Source organism: Gossypium raimondii, chromosome 6 (assembly GCF_025698545.1).
Source record: "Gossypium raimondii isolate GPD5lz chromosome 6, ASM2569854v1, whole genome shotgun sequence".
NCBI lineage: Eukaryota > Viridiplantae > Streptophyta > Magnoliopsida > Malvales > Malvaceae > Gossypium > Gossypium raimondii.
Window position 1 is genome coordinate 19,910,313 of NC_068570.1, and position 22,195 is coordinate 19,932,507.

General features: G+C 32.9%; 1 protein-coding gene and 1 long non-coding RNA gene across 2 annotated transcripts; both read left to right on the forward strand.

Annotated features, from left to right (window-relative positions):
- Positions 1 to 8,360: 8,360 nt before the first annotated feature.
- Positions 8,361 to 9,168, forward strand: LOC105772247 (uncharacterized). Its single transcript, XR_001126662.2, has 2 exons — positions 8,361 to 8,582; positions 8,860 to 9,168. It is a non-coding gene; the product is annotated as an uncharacterized LOC105772247 (long non-coding RNA).
- Positions 9,169 to 15,972: 6,804 nt separating this feature from the next.
- Positions 15,973 to 22,076, forward strand: LOC105771509 (carotenoid 9,10(9',10')-cleavage dioxygenase 1). The gene is made up of 13 exons (XM_012592962.2): positions 15,973 to 16,091; positions 16,188 to 16,328; positions 16,391 to 16,493; positions 16,885 to 17,144; positions 17,276 to 17,455; positions 17,537 to 17,615; positions 18,515 to 18,596; positions 19,293 to 19,355; positions 19,441 to 19,579; positions 20,463 to 20,784; positions 20,996 to 21,060; positions 21,175 to 21,336; positions 21,729 to 22,076. The coding sequence occupies exons 1-13, from the start codon at positions 15,981 to 15,983 to the stop codon at positions 21,921 to 21,923; spliced, it is 1,902 nt and encodes a 633-aa protein (XP_012448416.1). The 5' UTR covers positions 15,973 to 15,980; the 3' UTR covers positions 21,924 to 22,076.
- The last annotated feature ends 119 nt before the right edge of the window (positions 22,077 to 22,195 follow it).

A 22,195-nucleotide genomic window follows, 5' to 3' on the forward strand; every position in this document is an offset into this window, starting at 1 on the left:
AATTACTTCTGGACCTCCTCTTTTATCTTCAACACGATATCAGGCCTCATCCTTCTGAGCTTTTCCTGCACTGGCTTGCAATCTTCTCTTATAGGAAGGCGATGGATTACAATATCAGTACTTAACCTAGGCATATCTTGGTATGACCATGCAAAGACATCTTTGAATTCCTGGAGTAGTCTGATGAGGTCTTGTCTTGTCTTTGCAGAGATATCAGATCTGATCTTCACCTCTTTTCCTTCCTCCAGGCTCACAATTTCTATTGATTCCTTGTGAGGTAGGAGTTGTTTCTCGGCCTGTTCTACCATCTTCAACAAATCAGGAGACAAACCACCGTCTTCGTCATCTTCAAAATCCTGTGACCCCTCTAAACACATGTTTCGTTCAAAAGGAGATTCTGAATTTGTAAGAGTGACATTCGTATCATTGATATCGAGGGACCTGTTATAGGTATAAAAAGAATATGGATTCAAGAATAACTACTTGTGCAATATGGTCATGAATGTGCAATATGGTCATGAATGAGATGTAAGAATAATTTGAAAGAAAAATTCAAAACAGCTACTCATATGGAAAGAAAGAAAAGTTTACTCCAAGAGTGATTGCAAAGATGAACTTTATTAAAATAACGATATTTAGGCATGAGCCTATTTCACAAAGGAATCCTTATCGCTTCTAGGCTAAAGCAATAAGGGTGTTCTGGACATTACTCTGAGGAAGTCCTAAAAACCACAGGTATGTCTTCTGCAGTCCAATTGTTTAGCACACTTCCCGGTTCGTAAGGGCGGATATCCAACAAAGTTCCTCCCTTTGATGCTTCTTCACACACGGCATTAATATTTCCCAACTCTGTATTAATACTTCCAACTTCTGGCATTCCTTGATAAACAAATCCTCCTGATACAAAAGTTTTGGAGATGTGAGGAAAGATCATAGGCTCCTATTTGACTTCATCACCTGTCAAATGAGCCCTTCTTCTCTCTCACCTCTTCTCTTGCTCTATATTCATTTGCTTAGCATCTGGTTTGTATCCTAAGCCAAAACGATCATTCTTGTTCTTCAACACTGGAGCTTCAACTCGACCCTGAAGATATCTTCCCAATCCTTTTCTTGGTAAAGCTCTCTTTCCAACTGTCAACTGAAGACCCATCTTTGTAGTTTTTGATATCCTCAGCATCAGGATCCTATTTTCCTCGGTAACGAATGTAGCGTTTACAAACTCTAAAGATCGAAAAGAACATTCAATTACATCCTCGCTGGTCTCTAAATACAGCGTATCATTGGCTATCGCTGCAATGATATCCTCTTCAGCGTTTATCGTCACTAGTCGAGCTTCCAACACCAACTTCAGCTTTTGATGCAACGATGATGGTACCGCTCCTGCTGAATGTATCCATGGCCTTCCTAATAGACAACTGTACGAAGGCCTAATGTCTATCACCAGGAAGTCCACCTCGTAGATAGTTGGGCCAATTAACAAAGGTATGTCAATTCTTTCTATGACCCTCCTTTCAGTGCCGTCAAATGCCCTCACTACGTTCTGGCACGACTTCATATGCGAACTATCCACAGGTAGCCTATTGAGTGTGGACAGGGGCAATACATTCAATGCCGATCTGTTATCTACCAGAACTCTCGGTAATATGTACCCTTTACACCTGGTAGTGATGTGTAGAGCTCTGGTAGACCCCATACCTCCAGGTGGTATTTCGTCATCGTTGAAGAAGATGAAGTTATCAGTGCTTATATTGCCGACCAGTCAATCTAGTTTGTTGACAAAAATATCATCGGCCACATAGGTTTCGTTTAGTACTTTCAACAGTGCATTTCGATGCCCCTTCGAGTTCATGAGTAAAGCTAGCATAGATATGCAAGCTGATTGTTTGTGCAACTGTTCCACAACACTGTACTCGCTATGCTTCAGAAATTTTAAAAACTCTCTAGCTTCCTCTTATTTTATTGGCTCGTTAACCAATAATTCAGGTTCGACCGCATTTTCTTTCTTTTCATCTGAAGCTTCTTCTTTTGTTGGCTCTACCTAAGCTTTCATCTGATCGCAGCGCTTTCCATTATGAGTATAGGAACCCCTATCCTGGTCCTCCTTACTAGTCACACCCTCTTTCCCTGAAATTGTCACATTACAATCGTAATTCCAGGGAACCCTCCTGTTATCCTTATAAGCAAAAACAGAAGGTTTCTGAATAATAACCCTCGGTGTTACTCGTGCTCCAGCCTCACTATTCTTAGGCCACATAATGATGACCACAGGATAATTAGCTTTTGGAACTTCCAATGCTGACTCTAACGCGCATACATGACTCTCCTCCTGAACTCCTTCACAGAATTCCATTACCTTATTATCCATCATAAATTGCACCATGGCTCTAAACTCCGCACATTCCTGGATTTCATGCCCCATTTCATGGTGGAACTCACAATAGTCCCCCTTCTTTCCGCAACTTCCTTCCGAAACAATCAGTCCCCTTTTCACCATATTCTTCCAAACCCAACTCAAAGGAGTTTTTACATCTGTGATGTCTGCCTTAATTCTTCTGTTTTCACTCATCATATTTACCCCATTGTCAGTGTGGTTTGGTAATGGATTTTCTGCACTGGTCGAATCATCAAATTTGACCACACCCAAATCGATGAGCTTTTCCACCAATTTCTTAAAGGCAGTAAAATTTTCTATGAAATGCCCCATAATTCCCGTATGATAGTCGCATTGTGCCTTCGCGTTGTACCATTTGGGATACGGGGGTTGTAAGGGCTTTAAATAGGAAGGGGAAACTAAGTGTGCGTCGAACAAATTCTTATACAGCTCTCTATACGACATCAGAATTGACGTGAATTGAGGCCTCCTTCTGTTACTCTCTCCAGCATTGATCTTCCCACTTCTTATGGCATTCTCAATCATCTCACCATTCATGACTATATCAGGAAATATTTTTGTAGCACTCCTTAACATATGTGTAATGAACGGTGCCTTCAGTGTGTTAATGAATAGCATAGTCATTTCTTTTTCCAAAAGCGGTGGTTGAACTTGGACTGCGACTTCCCTCCATCTTTGTGCGTACTGCCTAAAAATTTCGTTTGGCTTCTTCTCCATATTTTGAAGGGTGATTCTATCAGGAGCCATGTCCGTCACATGACTATACTGTTTCATGAACGCCTATGCCAAATCCCTCCATGAACCGATCGTGGTACGACTCAGTTGATTGTACCACTTAGATGCTACCCTTGCAAGGCTATCCTGAAAATAATGTATCAAGAGCTGGTCATTGTTAACATATCCCACCATTCACCTACAGAACATGGTGATATGAGCTTCTGGGCAACTTGTCTCGTTATACTTATCGAATTCTGGCATCTTAAACTTATGGGGAAGTACCAAATCCGGAACTAAGCTCAGCTCTTTAGCGTCAATCCCACGATAGCTTTCAGTGACTTCTTTCGCCTTAAATTTCTCCTCGAGCCATTTGCACCTTTCCTCTAGCTGCTTTGGTAGCTCCTCCTTTATTCTTTCCTTTTCAGCCACTTCATCGAAGTCGGGAATGACAGAGTTAGCAGGGTGGTTTCTAGGGTTAGAGCCCAATCTAGCTTGAAAGTTCGAAGCATCGGCCTGGAACTACTGAGGCCTAATTGTGACAGTAGGTTTGTGCGGATATTCAGCTTGAGTTCGAACATGTGGAGGAGTAAAGCTTGGAGGATAGAGTAGTTCATCTTCATCACCCTCTTCGACATTAGCCATGGGGCCCTTTCCCTTATCACTTCATCCAGTCAACAGTTTGGTTAGCTTTGCCATCATATTATTTTGGGATTCCTGCATCCTCTTTGACATATCCTGTTGCATATTGTCCAACCGCTCTTGTACTTGTAGCTGAAGTCGGTCTTGCATCTCCTTCTGGTATTGTTCGAGCTTTTCCAATCTCTGATCCATGTCTTTTGTCTTTGCTCGAGTGCCGTATCGGTGTTTGATTGGTTGGTTTCCAGGTTAACTGATCAATAATTTTAATCAGAACCCTTTTAACAATTTAATGCATGAAATGCGATGTATGAAAATGAATGCAAAAAGGCGTCAATTCTAATTTTAATTACTTTCAAAAACTTTATTAGAAAACAAATCTCTTTACATAGAATGATATACAAATATGACTTTGCCCTAATACTTAAGACCTTGATCTTTTTAAGCAACGAAGCTAATTCTTGTCCCCGGTCTGACTCCAATTCATACTTCACGCTCAACGTGTTAGCTTATACTGCTAAAGTTTGTAGGTGATCTGCCACTTCTCGAATCTGAGCCACAGCTTCTCCCATAGCACGATCCCTATTTCTGACTTGATTCTCGAAGTAATGAAGTTGCTCACTCTGACGACCTTTCTTTTCCTCTAAATGCTCAATCCGAACCTCACAATTTCGCAATGCTGCTTCTAACCCCTCTATTTTACTCTTCATCTCTTCAATCTTACTCAGACTTGCTTTCAGCTCTATTATAGAGTTTCGACTTCTATGCTGATGAAGAGACCCTTCTAACTCAACCACTCTGTCATTTAATTCGCCTATTTCCTTTTTGCTCTTTGACAAGCTCTTCTCTAAGGCTTCATTTCGTGTTTGTACCTCTTGAAATTTCCTTTCCCACCGGTCTGACTTGTTTCTTTCTTCTCGAAGTTCTTCACGCCACTACTCTGAAGTTTTCCCAAGCCCTACAGTTCTTATTGAGAGCCGCAACTTTTTGTAATCTGTCTTTAAGATATCTAACTCTTTCTCAGCTTTATTCTTCCCCTTCCTTATTTTTATCAACCTCGAGCTTCTGAATATCCACATCCAGTCTCAAATTCACCTTTTCTTCTTCCATTTGCTCTATTTTCTTCTCTAATTCTGTATTTCTTCTTTCAAAGTCTTGCTTTATGATTTCCAGCTCAGAAGGGACAACAACGCAAATACTCCTCTATCGACTGACTATTTCCTAAACTCGACCCAGGAATGTTATCGTTGATCCTCTTAACCCACCATTCACTATACTCGGAAGTTGTCATTAGACCCACAGCTAATCTCTTCATTTGGCGAATCTGATTTCACGCATTGGCCATCTCACGAGCTTTCTTTTTGTAACCTTCACCCCCATACGAGAATTCACACTCGGCCAATCCCTGAGTTGTAGGCACAAACTGCCTTGACTTGTATTGCCTTAGCACTAGCAATGGAGCATAACCAACAGCACCCTAAATTCCAAGCAAAGGAACCCAATCAAAATCCCCACACCGATATAGGATTTTATCCGGAAGCAACCACAGAGCTCTCTACTCGATATCCTCCTATTGCAGATTTTGAAAAATTGCCATCCATTTCTCCTCCGAGATGTCTTCTCTCCTTGTCGTAGCCACTATCTCCTTCAATGGTGAATAACCTTCAGAGAAGACCCGATATGAAACTTTACCCACATTTCAAAAGTGGCTATGGAACCACGCAAGTAGAAACTGTGCACATCCAATAAATCTACCCTCTTCCGCACTCCGACATACATTCAGTAGCCTAAAGGTTTCTGCCAAAATTAACGGGACTAGTGTAACTCTCTTATCAAGCCGATCAAATAAATTAGTGACCACCTCGTCAACATGTCCCAAAATCCTTGGAAACACAATTAAACCATATATACTTAAAGCAAAGACATCTACCTTCTTCCTCACGTTTGGGTGTGTCAAAATAAGGTCTTTCAAATTTTTCCAGGGAATACACCTGCTATCCCCTTTTTGCTTAATCCGAGCTGTAACCCACTGCTCACTCATCCCCGTTATATTCATCAGTTTCTTCAAGAAGGTCGGTACATTTACTGCTTTCGAGTAGATTCTATCTACTTGAATCCTCGAACACCGAAGTAAAGCCACGTATTCTTCTATTGTAGGCACCAAATCAACCTTCCCGAACGTGAAGCAACTATAAGCCAGATTCCAAAATTGGGCAAGAGCTCGAAATAGACGCTTGTCTACCTTCATATCAAGTAAATAAGGCAAATCCCCATAATTTGAATAGAATAACTGTCTAACCTCATTATTCCACTGATCCCAAATCTCCTTCAACTCCTGCAAGTTGTTCTGGGCTACGCTAATACGAGTGAAGTCCCATAATTCTGATATGTATCCCTCGGCCAAACTATCACCTTTTTCACGCTGCGTCATCTCAGCCCAAGTTCGGACAGCCGCATTATCCTCCACTCTATCAAGAAACCCATCTCCCATGATAAAATTTTCTATCTAGCAACCGAAAACGAACCAACGTCTTTTATAATGACATGCCATGCAATCATAATGTCATGCAATCAAAACAAAATAAACCTAAGTTAGTGTCACGCATAAAGACATAATCCATCACAAAATAATAATACTTATCCAGGAATTTACTAGAGTTTGGTACAGCTCTACCTAGGGCAAGTTCCTAAAGCTCACTACATGAGGTCTAGTTTCTAAAGTAAGGGTACCCGAACCAGCAGATTCCTCGATCCTCACCCATTATAGGCTCATATGGATCGAGTTCAGTTCAGGGGAATAAATTTCCCTATGGCTGCACGGAGATTAAAATCTCACGAAGACATAGGTACGGATGTATCCCGGAAGCAGTCCACTACCTTGCACGGAGGTGAAAACCTCAAGAAGGACTAGTTTCTCGCTCCCACTTAAAGGGTAAAATTGACCATGTGATGCAAAATGCAAATACAAAGTAACCGACTTGGTCCAATCATGCAAACATGTCATGATAAAAATCAATGAATGCAAAGGGAAAACATGATTTAAAAAAACTTTTGATTTTCGACAAAAAAGACAAAACGTAATCAATTCATGGCTCGACTCTCTAAAATCACCAGTGGAGTCGCCAAGCTGTCGAAACCGTTTTTCGAAAACAAAAATTTAGTTGTTGACTTTAAAAAAATGAAAATTGGAGTTGCCACCGATCTTTGATTGAGGTCTGATCAACTCACCTTAAAAACAATTCTGGTCTACGAAATTTGAGAAAATAGGTTCAGGAGTCAATTACGCACGAGGAAGGGTTAGCACCCTCGCAACGCCCAAAAATCGGTACCGAATTTGATTGTTTAATGTCTTGGTGTCGAAAATTTGAAAAGATTTTAAAAGAGACCTTTTAACTCGTGAATGAATCAAAATAAAACATTCTTATTTCAAAGAAATAAAACATCACACCTAGTGAGTTAGGGCACAATATTTTTAAATCTTCAAAATACCGAATATTGCCTTTTGTTTTTGAAATCCTTATTTCGAGATAATAAAATGTCATGACCAGTAAGTTAGGACCCAACATTTTTGAATTCCCGAGAATAAGCTTTTATTTGAAATTTGTGGATTTATTGCAAAACAAATACTTGGCTTTTTAAATCCATCGAAAAATAATCGCAATCCAGTAAGTTAGGACACGATCTTTCTCGAGAATCATGAATGCCAAATATTTTGGAAATTTGTAAAATATGATGATTTTAATGCTTTGACGCAACCAGAATATATATTTTCTAAAGGCATGTTAAAAAGTTAATGTATAACATGAAACAAATACTTGTTTTAAAATATGTATGTATATATATTTACAAAGTATGAATATATATAGACATGATATATAGGTGAATTTTGCAAATATAGGTATGGCTATGAAATAACAAAGATGCATACATATTTGAAAACGTTTATGCATATATATGTACACAAAAGTCATGAAAATAACAATAATAAAATACATATGAAATATATTTATGCATTTACAAAAAAAATGTATAATATAGTATATTGGTAAATATAATAATGTGGAAAATACATTTATAGTAAGTTTTAAATAGAGTTGGATATATCTGTACATATTATATAAAAAATGTACAAACATGTATAAATTATAAAATATGGAAAACGTGTAACTATTATAAAACATAAATGTATATATGTATATATGTATGAAAAAACTATGAAAATAAAATAAAAAAACTATGTACATAATATGTATATGTATTTAAAACGTTTAAAATGTATACCTATATATTTACATACATATGCGCATATAGATACAATGATAGTAACATATAATATAATAAATAAAAATATAAACTAATAATGATACAGTAATAATAATATATATAAACAGTATTAGTAATAAAAAATTAGAATAATAAATTCAAGATTAGGTTGAAAATAAATAGAATTTAAGGGCTGAATTCAAAAAAAATGAGAAAGGGAGCAGATTAAAACACGCGTAACAGGAGGAGGACCGAAAGAGCAATTTACCCAAACCACCCAAAACACTGCGCAGCAATGGATTAAAATAAAACAAATTCAATATTTCATAGGAAAAGTTGGAAACAGAAAACAATGATTTTGAAACGATGGGATAAAAATGGAAGGATTAAAAACGTAAATAACCCATCAATGCTTTAAAACCCTTTTCATTCCCTAATTAAAACCCAATTCCATTTGCAACATAGTAGCCGCAAGAATTGTTTCATCCTCTCCCCTGCTCTTCACGCCAAAATCCTCCTTTCAACTTCGATTTGGATGAAGCGAAACAAAGATGTCGACGGCGCGCCACCGTTGGTAAGAATCTTCCCTCCTTGTCTTTTCTTTTATTTATTATTTTTTTAAAAACCAGTAGAAAAATGAAACAAAAAGCAGTAAAAAAACAGAATAAATAGATCACCTTCGACAATTGTTTTCTTTTTCTTTCGTATTTCCGTATTCTCTCCTTACAATCTGTCCCGATTTTACAAAATAAAATGGCTTTATATAGCCCGAAAAAAGAAAAATAAATCGAATATAATTGCTATTTTTTGTTGTTTCTTCTCTTTCAGACTCTTTGAGTTCATGCTTGCAGGTGTTTGTGGAGCGCACGTGGAGGAGTTGGCCCCGAGATGTGCGGCGGCTGGAGGCTTTGCTGGAAGCGGAGAGGCTGATGCTAGGGTTTCCTAACCCTTCCTTTTCAATTAATTTCGGGCCTGGGTTAGGAATTAGCTATTGGGCCCGTTATTGGATTTGTAACAAAATTGGACTGAAGCATTAGCTTTTGTTTCTGTTTGGCTTTTATTTATTTAACGGGCCGGGCAGAAATTGGGCCCTACAACATAATTAAATTTTTATCTATAGAAAATGGTAAATGTTGGTATATAAAATTATTTCCTAATAATATATCTCCATGAATTGCAGGGAAACATAATATTTTGGGTGTCACTAATCTTACATTATTTATGTAGATTGGTACATTTCTAGCTTTATATTGGATTATGGTTTCATTACAATCTATTCCTATTACTTTTATTGGATGTTTCATAGGTTTCCATTTTCTCTGAAATGTCATTCTTTCTCGCAACTCTTGGTTGTAGCTCCTATATCTAATAAAGCATGCAAAGAATATGTTTTATATTCTCTAAATTGAAATGTAATTTCAATATATATGTAATATTTCTGGATTGGAAATTTGAAAATGTAATTACACCACTTATTCCAATTTTTATTTGTTGAATAATTGTTGAAGTTTGTATTTCTTCCATTCTAGTGTTTCTAGAATTTCTACTTGGTTTTGTAAGAAAAATAGGAATATGAACTGTTTTCATTCCTATTGAAGTAGAACTTATACTTGTATTATCCTATTCTTCTTTTATTTGAGTATTTGAGGTAAAATTAAATTGTTATTTGTATTTGTTATAGCAATATTTTTAGAATATAATTTACCTCCGTGCGACATATATTCTATAGTACTTACAGTTTAGAAGTACTTGCACTACTTATCTTTTCTATAATCCAGTCTTTTGGTATTGATAGATCTCTTAAATGTAATAATTTTGGTTGTATTTTAGTAGTAAATTTATTAAGTTCAAAGAGCTCAATAATTTTATTATTAATCTCTTTGATTTCTACTTCTCTGTATTTGTATATTCATTAATAGAAGTTCAACTTATTGTTAGATCTTCGCTAAATCATTAATTTCGAGTTTTTTGTCTGAATTATTAGACATAAACACTCTTCTATTAAAGGATCCGTAATAAATATAAAGTAATTTGGTTTAACTTTAAATTCTATTACACCTTTATGTAAGATTGATTGAATTCCTCCAATAAGTGCTTATCGGTATATCATGACCGTTATAAATAAAGCTCTAATAGTTATCATCATTATTCCTAAATGTATATATCTAACTTGAGGATATTTCTTTTTAATCCTCTTAATTTTATCTTTAGTAAGTAATAAGATTTCTGTTAATCTTCTTCTAATATCTTTAGCTACTATATTACCACTTATTTTTTCTATGTCTTTGACTCCATATTTTGAATTTAGAAAACTTTCATACATACAGGTGAAATTGTTGGGGATTTGGAGTTTATAAGAGTGTTGGATGAACTTTAGGTGGCGGGATGATGGTGGAAGGGTAAGTTGAGGCAATGGTGGGGCACGATGATGATAATGGTGGTCGAAAATGGCAAGGCTTAGGTTGAGGATAGATGGTGAAAGGTTGAGAGTTAATGGCATTGAATTTAGGCCATGGTTTTGGAGGACGGTGCTCACTAGTTATATTTAACGTGTTTAGGATTTTTGGCGATGACTTGATTTTCATGTTGGCATTTAACGTGCCATGTGTGATTTTCGTAATACTTCAAACGGTGAGTAACGACACAGTGATCAAAATATTATAAAACGATAAACTATATCGTAATAAACTAAAATTTAGTGATCAAAATGTAATTTAAACTATACATAAGTTATTTTTATTGTTACCAAAAGAAAAAATTATAAATATTGAAATATTAAGGCTTTCAAACGTACTCATTTTGATCAATCCCCTGCTTATGATATCAGCATTTTTTTAAAAAAATATTTGTGTTTGGTGCATACTTTAACATCTTCAGTTTTGGGTATATTCCAAATTACTTCTGCACAAAAATACAGCCAATTTCAAAACATCTCTTCAACTACCCATTTTCTATAAAAGAGAAATAAAACAATAATTCTACTAGACATCTTCAAGTTTTAAATTAGTTTCATTTTAAATATGTGAAGCATATTTTAAAAATATAGATTAAATTGTAAAATATATACTTGCTACAATAGCGGATCTCGAAGTTAAGATTTGGAAGACTTAATTAAAATTAAAATAAAAATATTTAAAAGTTTTAGTAAGTCTTTTAAAATTTTAATTAAACCTACCAAAATTTTATAAGGGTCTAATTAAAAATTTTAAAAGATGTTGTCGAAACCATTTTTAATTTTGAAAAAAAATGTTGATCGACTTTGAAAATAGAAATGGGAGTCGCCACCGATATTTTATTGTGGTGTGATCGGATCACCTTGAAAATAATTTTAGGTCTGCGAATTTTTGAGAAAACAGGTTCGGGAGTCGATTACGCACGAGGAAGGGTTAGCACCCTCGTGACGCCCAAAATTGGTACCAATTTGATTGTTTAATGTCTTAATGTCGAGAATTTGAGAAGATTTTAAAATACAATCCTTTGAAAAGAAAATTTTAATAATCGAATTGGAAAATAAGACCTACCCACTTTAAAGAAATGAATCGTCACACTCAGTGAGTTAGAGTGCAACGACTCAATCTTCTAAGTTAGATTCGTCCTTTTAAGTTTTAAACATTCATACCTTTTGAGAAGGATATTCGGTTATTTAGGTTAATCGAGAAATTAAGACCCAGTAAGTTAGGGTTCAATTTCTTAGAATTCCTAAACACCAAATATTGCCTTTATTTAAAAATCAAGATAACAAATTGTTATATCCAGTAAATTAGGATCCAACATCTTGAAATCTTAAATGTTTTATTTTAAAATTGCATGGTCAAAATAAAGTGGATACTTAATGATATTAATTCATCGAGAAAAATTGAAGCCCAAGAAGTTAGGGCACAATTCTCTCGAGAATTATTAAACATTAAACCTTATTTTTGGAATTTGAAATAAAACGATTATAATATATTAATGAAATGCAATTCATACAAACAATATGGTTGAATAACAATATATAAAGCAAATGATGAATAACAAACCAACTCTTCAATTTGAAGCACCCAAACATATGATGCATTAACATTTATAATCAAATAAGCTAATCATCAATCGACAAATAACAAAACGAGAATAATTAATACAAAATAATTTAATCACAAACAAACCAACCAAAATAATCTACATGAATAAAATTTTAAAACGTAGAATAAAAATTTATAAGGCACAAATTATGATATATTTTATAAACACACACACACATATATATATATATATATATAAAAATAACGTCATACATAATAACATATCGAATTAACAAAAAAATAAGTGGAAAGAATTTAAAATAATGTTGATAAATTTAAGTCATGTGGATAATAATTTAGAAGAATAGTGCATCATATCTTAGAAATCACTCTAATAATTAGTTTAAAATTATTAAGCCAATATTAAAATAACATTAAAAATAATGAATTAATAGAAATTGATTTATTTAAAAGGGTTTAAAAATAAAATTAAATACATAAACATTTTTAAAATCAAGAACCATGATCAACAAAGCTCAAATCCAATCTTAAACAAAATTAAAATAACAATATATATAAAAAATACAATAGACTCAAAATATTGATGTATAATGAAATTAAAATAAAAAGTATAAACTAAATAATATTTTATTACATTTTTAAAATATAAATTAAAATGCCATCAAAGTAAATATTAGAAAGAATATTAAATACCATAATATATGAAAATAGAATTAAATATATAAAAAACATTGAATTTTAAGAAAGAAAAATAAATTAGTATTAAAATAAAATCGCTTCAAAATTGAAGGACTAAATCCGCAATTAAACACAAACATCGAAATAATCCCAATCATCAACAAAACGGTACCGTTTAAGTTTGGATCTAAATGAATACAGAATTAAATATGTAGTATAAATTGAAAAAAAGAAATAACATCAAATTGAAACAACACCAAAGAAAGAGGACTTGCTGCGCAAATAGGTCTTCAAACGGCGGATCAGGTCTTCAAACGGCGCCGCTCTGCCGAATCGTCTCTTCCAGAGGCCATCAATCTCCGATTCGACTCCGATGACTGCGGAGCGAAGACGAAAATCTGGCCTCCAAGTACACCTAAATACTCTTATCCCTCTCTTTTTTTGTTATTTTTCCTCTTCGTATCAAAAGAACCAAAAGGCAACAGTAAGAAAATCCGAAAGAAAATAAAAAAGGGCAAATCACCTTTTTTGAATATGTTTTTCTCTGAATATTTTTTGTATTCAATCTGTGTAATCCGTTTACAGCGTTCGAATGGCTTTTTTATAGCCACCATTTACAGAAAAGAAAAAGAAAATCAAAAATAAATAAACAGAATCAAAATCGCTCCCTTTTCTGTTATTTATTTTATTCTCTTTCTCTGCTACTTTCGTGTGTGTGAGTTTGCAGGTGCTCGGCCAGCCTGGAGGCGCATCTGCGTGGAGATGACGTACGTGCCTGGTTGTGATGCACGCGCGGGATTTGTTGCCTACAGCGCCAGAACAGGAGTTTGTGCTGCGGCTTCACCAGAATAGTCTAGAAACCTCTAGGGTTTCTAATTTTGGGCTATCCGGGCCACTGTAACCGGGCTATTAGGTTAGGTTCGGGGTCCGTTTTAATTAATCGAAATTTAGGGCTTGTTTCGGGTTTAGGCTTTAGAAATTGGGCCTTTTATTGTACCTGGACTGTACTGGACTTTTAATTTATTTGGTTTTTATTTTATTTGTTTTTTTGGTAGTATATGTGGGCCGGGCAAAATTTGGGTATTACAGATGTAATGAAAATTTTCAAATTTTAGGGAGAACTAAAATTATTTTGAAGGTCTAAAACGAGGTTTTAAAATTTTGGAGGGAGGCCTCATTACCATACTTGTGTGAAAATTTTCCTAAATTTTATTAATAATGAAAGTTTTTTTAGCACATGAAATTTAAGCTATTTATCTGTTAGATACACAAAGTTATATGAAAAAATACTATACTTGAATATTTAATTAGAATGTGAATATGTCATGAGCATTACAATTGAGAAATTAATGCAAAGAATACAATATATAGAGAGGAATAGGTAAGCAATTAAATTATCAATGGTTTTATTAAGACCTGTCATTATTGGATCCTTTCCATTAGCAATATGATAATAAATATTTAGGATTTACGTCACTTTAAAAAAAAACAAAGAAGCTAAATGAACTGTTTATTTCTATGTTATATGAATTTAGAGGTGTTGGTAGGTTAAATTTGGGTTAGGTTTACATATTCAATCTGAAATATAAGTTTCGAATTTTGTTTTAAAATAGAATCCTTTTAGTTAATAATTATATTATTTTATTATCATTATATGTACTCTTTTATTAAATTCCTAAAATATAATTTTTAATATTTACATTATAATATAGAATAAATTAAAAATGTGTTCTTAATATTGAAATTTGGAGCACGACTTTAACCCATTATTTAAACCCTTTCAATTTCATGCATATATTTAAATTTAGAGGTATCTTAAATACTTGATCAAACTCAAAAACCAAGAAAGGTATATTCCACATTACTTGTACATGCTAATACTGCCAACATTATTTTCCAAGTTGAAAACAGCTCTTCATTTCCCCCCTTTTTCTTAGCTCCAAAATTGATAGCTCTTTAATTTTTTATTCTAAAATTGAGACATCTAAAAACAATTCTCAATTTCTTTCTTTTTTTAATATGATGTAATTAATTTTGGTGAGAAAAAGTGCTAAGTTAGTAGTCCCTTGGTACCAGATTCGAACATCAAACAATAACACGTTAAGATTTGCATAATACTACTTTGGGTTTGTATTTCATATTTTTAAACAAGTGTCTGTATTGTGATTTATACATGCTTAAATTATACATGTAATCATTTAAACACACACCATATATATTTCAATTATTTTAGTCACTCTCATTAAAATTACAAACGACAATTACAAAAGTCAATATAATAATAAATTTAGTCCTCAAATTTTAGGTATTATATCAATTTATTCATAATTTTAAAAATTAATCCTAAAATTTACAAACAGTCTCAATTTGACCTTAATTCTAAAAAATAATTTTTTATATAAAATTACATATATTTTCAAGATGACCGAACTATACGTGGGTATTTAAATTGCAACCTTTTATTTTGGGGTTTAAAATGAAATTTTTTTAATAATTGAGTGGTTAACCCATCTATTAGATTTAACTCAAGTCAAAAACTCAATTGATTTATCGGAACTAAACTTGACCTAATCTTATTTAATCACAAAAAATAAAAATCATCAAAACCCAAAATAATCTAAAAATAATGGAACTTGAAATGACCCAAATACAGAATGACTCGAAGGAGTGTCAAACTTAAATGAAAAACATTTACAGTGACCCCAATGTGAAAAACTTGATTACCAAATATAAAATTAACTCCATCTTTAAATGACCAATCTAAATTCATACATAAAATTTTAACTCAAATTATCCAGACCCATATTTACCCAAATTGAAATCAACCCAATCCTCTCCATAAGAAATGATTGTATGAATTTATAATTCCACATGATCCTTATTCATTTTCAATAAGATAATGATAAATCATATTTTTCTCCTAATTTTTAATTGAATTTAAATTTTTTTAGTAGGAAAAAGTTAAAAATCGGAAAGAAAAATTTGATTTGTCATTGTCCTGTTAAAAATGACGTGAAATTACAGTTTCATACAATCTATTCTTTACTCTCAATTTACCAATCAGATGCGAATGCGGAAATAAAATTTTAATTTTCCAGATTCAAAGAGCAGTCTAAATTAAATTATTAATTTTGAAGATGAAAATACAGTTTCTCCATTTTAATTAAAGGGCCAACGTTGTGTCTCCCCTTTGGATCAGCCCTGAGTGTGATTATATATATATATATATTAATGGTTGCAGAAACTTAAAAATTTAAAGATTAAGCAAAGAAATGGCATCTTCTGGCTTGCCAATTCATATTCATTGCTCAGCTCAAAAGCCTTCCGTATCTTCATCAGCCAACTTTGATCATTTAAAGTCAACACTTTCCAATGCATTTAAGGTCAGGTTTCTCCTACTAGTAACAAAACCCAGATTCTTCATTTTCTTAATTCCCTAGAATATTGTTTGATATGATTCAATGGGTGTTTGGGGGCAGCCATTTTTAAAACAAACAGAGCGGCTTCCATTGCGAATAGATGTGGCTCCACAAACTCTGAACGACACTTGTCTCAAACTAGTGGATGCAGCTGTTGATTCTGTGTTTGAGTTTGCTGATCAGCCATTGCTCCCATCTCAGGTATAAAAGTTCGCGTCATTTCGGGTTTTGAAATTCAGTTTGTAATAATAGGTTGTTCACAGAGTAATTTTGGGCCGGTAGATGAGATGAAAGAAGCCGTTCAAGTCACCAACATCCAAGGGGAAATACCTCGTGATTTTGCTGAGGGTGTCTACATCAGAAACGGTTTGTCATTGACATAATCAATCTTTACCATTAAAATACTAGGATGTTCCTTTACCATTTCCATCCATTAATTACAACAAACCCCGGCATCGATTAGGCCGAAAGGAAATTTTAGAGAACCACCTGTGTGTTTTATATGGCATTTTATCTCCCAAGGAGACTTCCTACAGGACACCAACTAAAAACATTCACCAATGCCTAAGCTGGTCTCATCTTATCCTATATTCAATAATTTTTATTCTTTTAAATATCAAATTTTATAAAAACTAAGTTTATTTTGGCTGTATTCTGAACTGGTAGAATACTGTTTTTGCTAAATGTTTGGATGTTGTCTATAAGTTTTTCATATTATTTTTGTTAAACGTTATTGGTTATTGTAATAAAAATGCAGGGCCAAACCCCATATTTGGAGCATTAACATCAACGAGTTCGATGTTTGGGAGGTCAAGTTACACTTGGATCGAAGGGGAAGGGATGCTTCATGCTTTGTATTTTTGCAAAGGCGTTGAGGGAGACTGGACCGTCCTTTATAAAAACAGATACGTGGAAACAGAGACATTGAAGCTGGAAAAACAACGGAACAAACCCTCGTTTCTACCTGCCATAGAAGGGGATTCTCCAGCTATTTTGTCTGCGTATTTGCTTAACATGGTGTGTGTGTGTGCTTTGCCTTAATCCTTGCTTTTTGTTCTTTTCTAGTTATCAATTAGCCCTATATTCAAACAACCCCACTTTACAACACTATTTCTAATTTCTGATTGATGTGTTTACATTTGGGTCAGTTGAGATATGGTAAAGTAAACAAAGAAATAAGCAACACCAACGTATTTGAGCATGGTGGGAAGATGTACTCAATAGCAGAAAATCACAAACCTCAGGAGATTAACATCCTTACGCTTGAAACTTTGAATGATTGGGATGTTAATGGAGGTTGGAACAGGCCATTTTCTTCTCATCCCAAGGTTGCTTTCACTCTTCTGAATTTATTCACGTTGCTGTACAATATATAATGTTTGGTACGTCTCATGTCTTATGCTACACAGAAAGCTCCAGGCACTGGGGAGCTTGTTATTCTTGGGATTGATGCAACTAAGCCTTTTGCGGAACTGGGAGTAATTTCTGGTATTTTTTTGTCTTTTAATCAAGTATTTTGTATTTAAACATGTCAAATACACTTATTCATTGGAAATAATTTAGTTAGGATGATTCTAAAAAACCATAAAATTTATGGTCTCTTTCTAATTATTTAATTACATTTCAACAATTTTTTTCATGCTTTTGACACATAATTTTGGTAATTTTATTTACTCTAAAACCTTAAATCTAAAATTCAAAACCCTAAATCCAAAGCTTAAAATCTTAAATCCTAAATTTAAACCCGTAACCCCAAACCATTGAACTGTAACCCGAACAATTAAACATTGAACATTGAACCCTGAGCCCAAATTATGAATCCCTAAATCTAAAATCGTAACCCCAAACCATTAAATCTTGAATCCATAACCCCAAACCTTTGAACCGTAACCTGAACTATTGGATATTGAACCCCAAACCCAAATCCTGAATATCGAGATTCGGAGTTCAAAGTTTAAGGTTCAAAATTCGGGGTTTTAGGTAAAATAATTACCAAATTATGGGTCAATGATATAGAAAAATTATACAAAAATACTAATTTTTTTAAATTGGTTGAAAAAAATAAAAAATATTAACTTATGGAAAAAATAAAATGATTTAAATTTGTAAAAGAAGAAAATCTTTGTGTATAAAATAAAAATTAATTATTTTAAGTAATTTTGTTAAAGTCAAATTAAGTTGGAGAAGATATTAGATATAGATGAGTGTATAATAATATTTTGTTATCTTTAAAATTTAATGATGTGGCACTATTTGTTATCTTAATATAATTTATTTGTTTTATTTTATTTTTCTATGTACAGAGACATCTAAGGAATTATATCTGTTACATAATTATAGAACAAAAAAAAAATAATTTAACATAAATCCATTCATTTTGTGTGCAGCTGATGGAAATAAATTGCTTCATAGAGCGGATCTGAAATTAAATAGGTGTAGCCTATGCCATGAAATTGGAGTTACACAGAGGTAAACCTGCTTTCATCTTTCTTACCCCCATTACTTGGATAAGAAATATTGGAAGTTCTATATTATCTTATTTTGATTTTTAAAGAAAAATAAATAGTTTTAACCATTTTATTGGTGGGAATGAAAGAAAATGATTCATTACAGTCATCTTTTACACTAATAATTTTAGATCAACAAAATAGAAAAGATATTTTCCTTTATAATTATTTATTTAAGATTATATTAATTAGGTCTTTTCCCGATCGCCACTTGACCATTAAGTGTTAATTTGCATATGGCATAAAGCATATTTAAAACACAATAATCTAATTCTAAACATACATGTAATTATCATACGGATAATTTAGATCTAATATGTAGCATTTCTAATTTTAATGAGATGTTAGACTTTATCCATGAGAAACTACACACACGATTAAAATTTGATCCACTTGTTTTAAATATATTCCACGTCAAATTTGAATAAACATTTAATATCTTTGACAACTAGACTAATGAAAAGACTTGATTAAAATAATAATTTAAATAATTTGAAATATGAGTAATATCTAGTACAATTAATCTTCTAATAAATTTATAATATAAAATATAATTATGTGAAACACATACTCATATTTAATAAACTATTTGTGATCACAGTTTCAAATTTCATGTGGAATACAAGTTAAAATTTGACGTGAATTTTCCTTTTGCAAGGTACAATGTATTTATGGATCACCCTCTATTGATAGACTTGAACAGACTTGTTCGTGGTAGCTCGTGAGTCTAATTTTTTCTTCTTCTTTTTATACTTTTTTTTACTTAAAATTGTTATTTTAAACAATTATTAAACTTGACATATTAGATTAATGAAATACGAAAAAGAAGGATATGCAAGGATCGGCATAATGCCTCGCTATGGATCGGCAGATTCAATCCAGTGGTTTAAAGTGAAGCCCAATTGCACATTTCACCTTTTCAATTGTTTTGAAGATGGTGATGAGGTAAAAACTATGGTTGGATTCATAATAAATTTTAAATTTTTACTGCAGGGAGTGTTTGGTTGGGTAAAAAATTGAAGGAATGAGAAGAAGCAGTGAAAAATAGAAAGAAGATAAAATTTAAGCGTGCTTGGTAGACAGAAAGGTGAGAGAAAAGAAAATAAAAAGGATGACTATTTTTCATCCTAATGCATAAAAATCAATCATTTCAAATTGGATGAGAGGAAATGAAAGATATATATACGTTACTTCAAAATTATGTACTTTTATTTTTCAAAAAAAAAATTTATGCATTTTTAGAATATTTTCATCTCTCCTACTAAATGCACCTATAAAAAAATTATATTTTTTTATCATTCTAATTTTTCACCTCTTCAATTTTCCATCTTTCTAATTTTCTTTCTACCATACTGAGTAAAGCCTTAGGGATGACAATGAACAAGGATTGCCTCATTCATCACTGTCCCACATTTGAATCGATGTTGAAAATATCTGTGGTCATGGGTAAAGATTATATACATAATCACTCCAGATTAATTCGCACCGTTTCACTTTACTTTTTACTAATAATTTTTAAATTTAATTTTATCTAGTTATATATTTATAATTTATTCATAAATGTAATTTCGGTATATATAATTCTTTAGCATATGAATGATATATATGTAACCTATGGATAATTATTTGATATACTTGAGGTGAAACTTTTTAACTTTATAAGCAAACAAATGAAGTCAAGCAAGCATTTGCTACAAGTGCTCTATTTCACAAAGTGATTTTTTTTTTTTAAGAAACTTAATATTTGGATTGGGTTAATAAATCCATGGAACAATTTGAATTTTACCATCCCTAACTGATAAAACAATCTTACATTGACTTCCTTCAGGTTGTGATGTGGGGATGTAGAGCCCTTGATTCAATAATACCAGGGCCTGATAAGGGACAGAACAAATTTGATTGGTTCTCGAGAAAATTGAGGCCTATAAAACCCATTGAAGGAAGCATGGATGCTGTATCAGAAGATCAGTTAGTGTTTCCTCGTCCTTATGAGTGGCGAATGAACAAGCAAACCGGTGATGTAAAGGAGAGAAATCTAACAGGGACTGAATATTCCATGGATTTTCCATTTATTAATGAAGGTTTCGTAGGAGTTCAAAATAATTATGGGTATTGCCAAGTACGTGATTCTATTGCAAGTTCTGCATCAGGTACGTACTCCAATTCGAGCTGGCATTTAATGTTGGATCTAACAATTAGGTTGATAGAAAAACTTGTTGATATAATGGTAATATTTTTAGGACTCAATTAAAAATATATTGAAGTTTTGGGTCCGATTTAAAACTTAAGTGATAATTTGAGAATGTATGATGTAATTAACCCATACTAATAATTAACTTTATATCCTTATAACAATTTCAGGCATGGCAAAATATGGAGGTCTTGCAAAGTTATATTTTGGAGAGCAGAATCCTGGTTTTTCCTTGGTATTTAAATTAGGTCCCTCTAAACTTCTTTTATTTTTTCTTTCATCATTTACCAGTTGCTTGATTAATATATATGTATATATATATTCTAACTTGTATGTATTTTAACACCAGAAAGAAAATGAAGTAGAAGGGTTGACAAAGGTAGAATATCATATGTTTGAGAAGAACACATTCGGCACCGGAGCTGCCTTCGTCCCTAAACAAGGTGGTGTTGAAGAAGATGATGGTTGGGTCGTCACATTTGTTCACAATGAAGATACTAATATATCTCAAGTAAGCTGATTCTAACGATAATTCTACCAAATTTTTATTTAGTCCCTAAACTTTAAAATATTTCAATTAAATCCTCAAATTAAAGTACCATTCGAATTAGGTTCTCGTATCAGTTAGACGTGGGCTTTGGCGTTAAATGCCAAATTGGACCTAACGTGTTTAAAAATATGTACTAACCCGTTAGATTCAAGTTAGCATTTAAAGTCAAAGCAAACAGCTAAACCAGCAAAAGGACTTGAATGGAACAATACTTTAGTTTGAGAAATCAATTGAAATGTTTCCAAGTATGGACCAATTTAGAATTCAATCCATAAGTCAGTGACATCTGATACAATTAACCCTTGATTTTAAGACGCTAAATATATTCATTTTTCCTCTTTTATTGCAAACAGGTCCTTATAATTGAAGCAAAGAGCTTTACCAGTAAACCCGTAGCCAGAATCACGTTGCCATTTAGAGTTCCATATGGTTTTCATGGAACTTTTAGGCCAATGCAACTGCAAAATGACATCTTGAGTATAATCCCCTCCTTGAATTCTAAAATAGTAAAAAGCATATCTCCTTCATGTTCACAAATTCATGAATGATTGAGTGTCTAATCATATACATTGATTTCTTAAGTGTGGGATAAAAGTTTGGTTGATATTTTCATAGATTCTTATTTGTATCAATAAATAAAATGTATTGTTGAGGAGATAATAAAGATTAGGTTTTGTGAGGTTGAAATCTTAATACGTGTGAATTTAGTATTTATATCGAAGTGATTCAAGTGTATCTTAATTTGTTAGTTTGATAATTCAATTATATATGATTAATTCTGATTGTAAATTTTGTGCCCTGTAATTTTAAATACATAAAT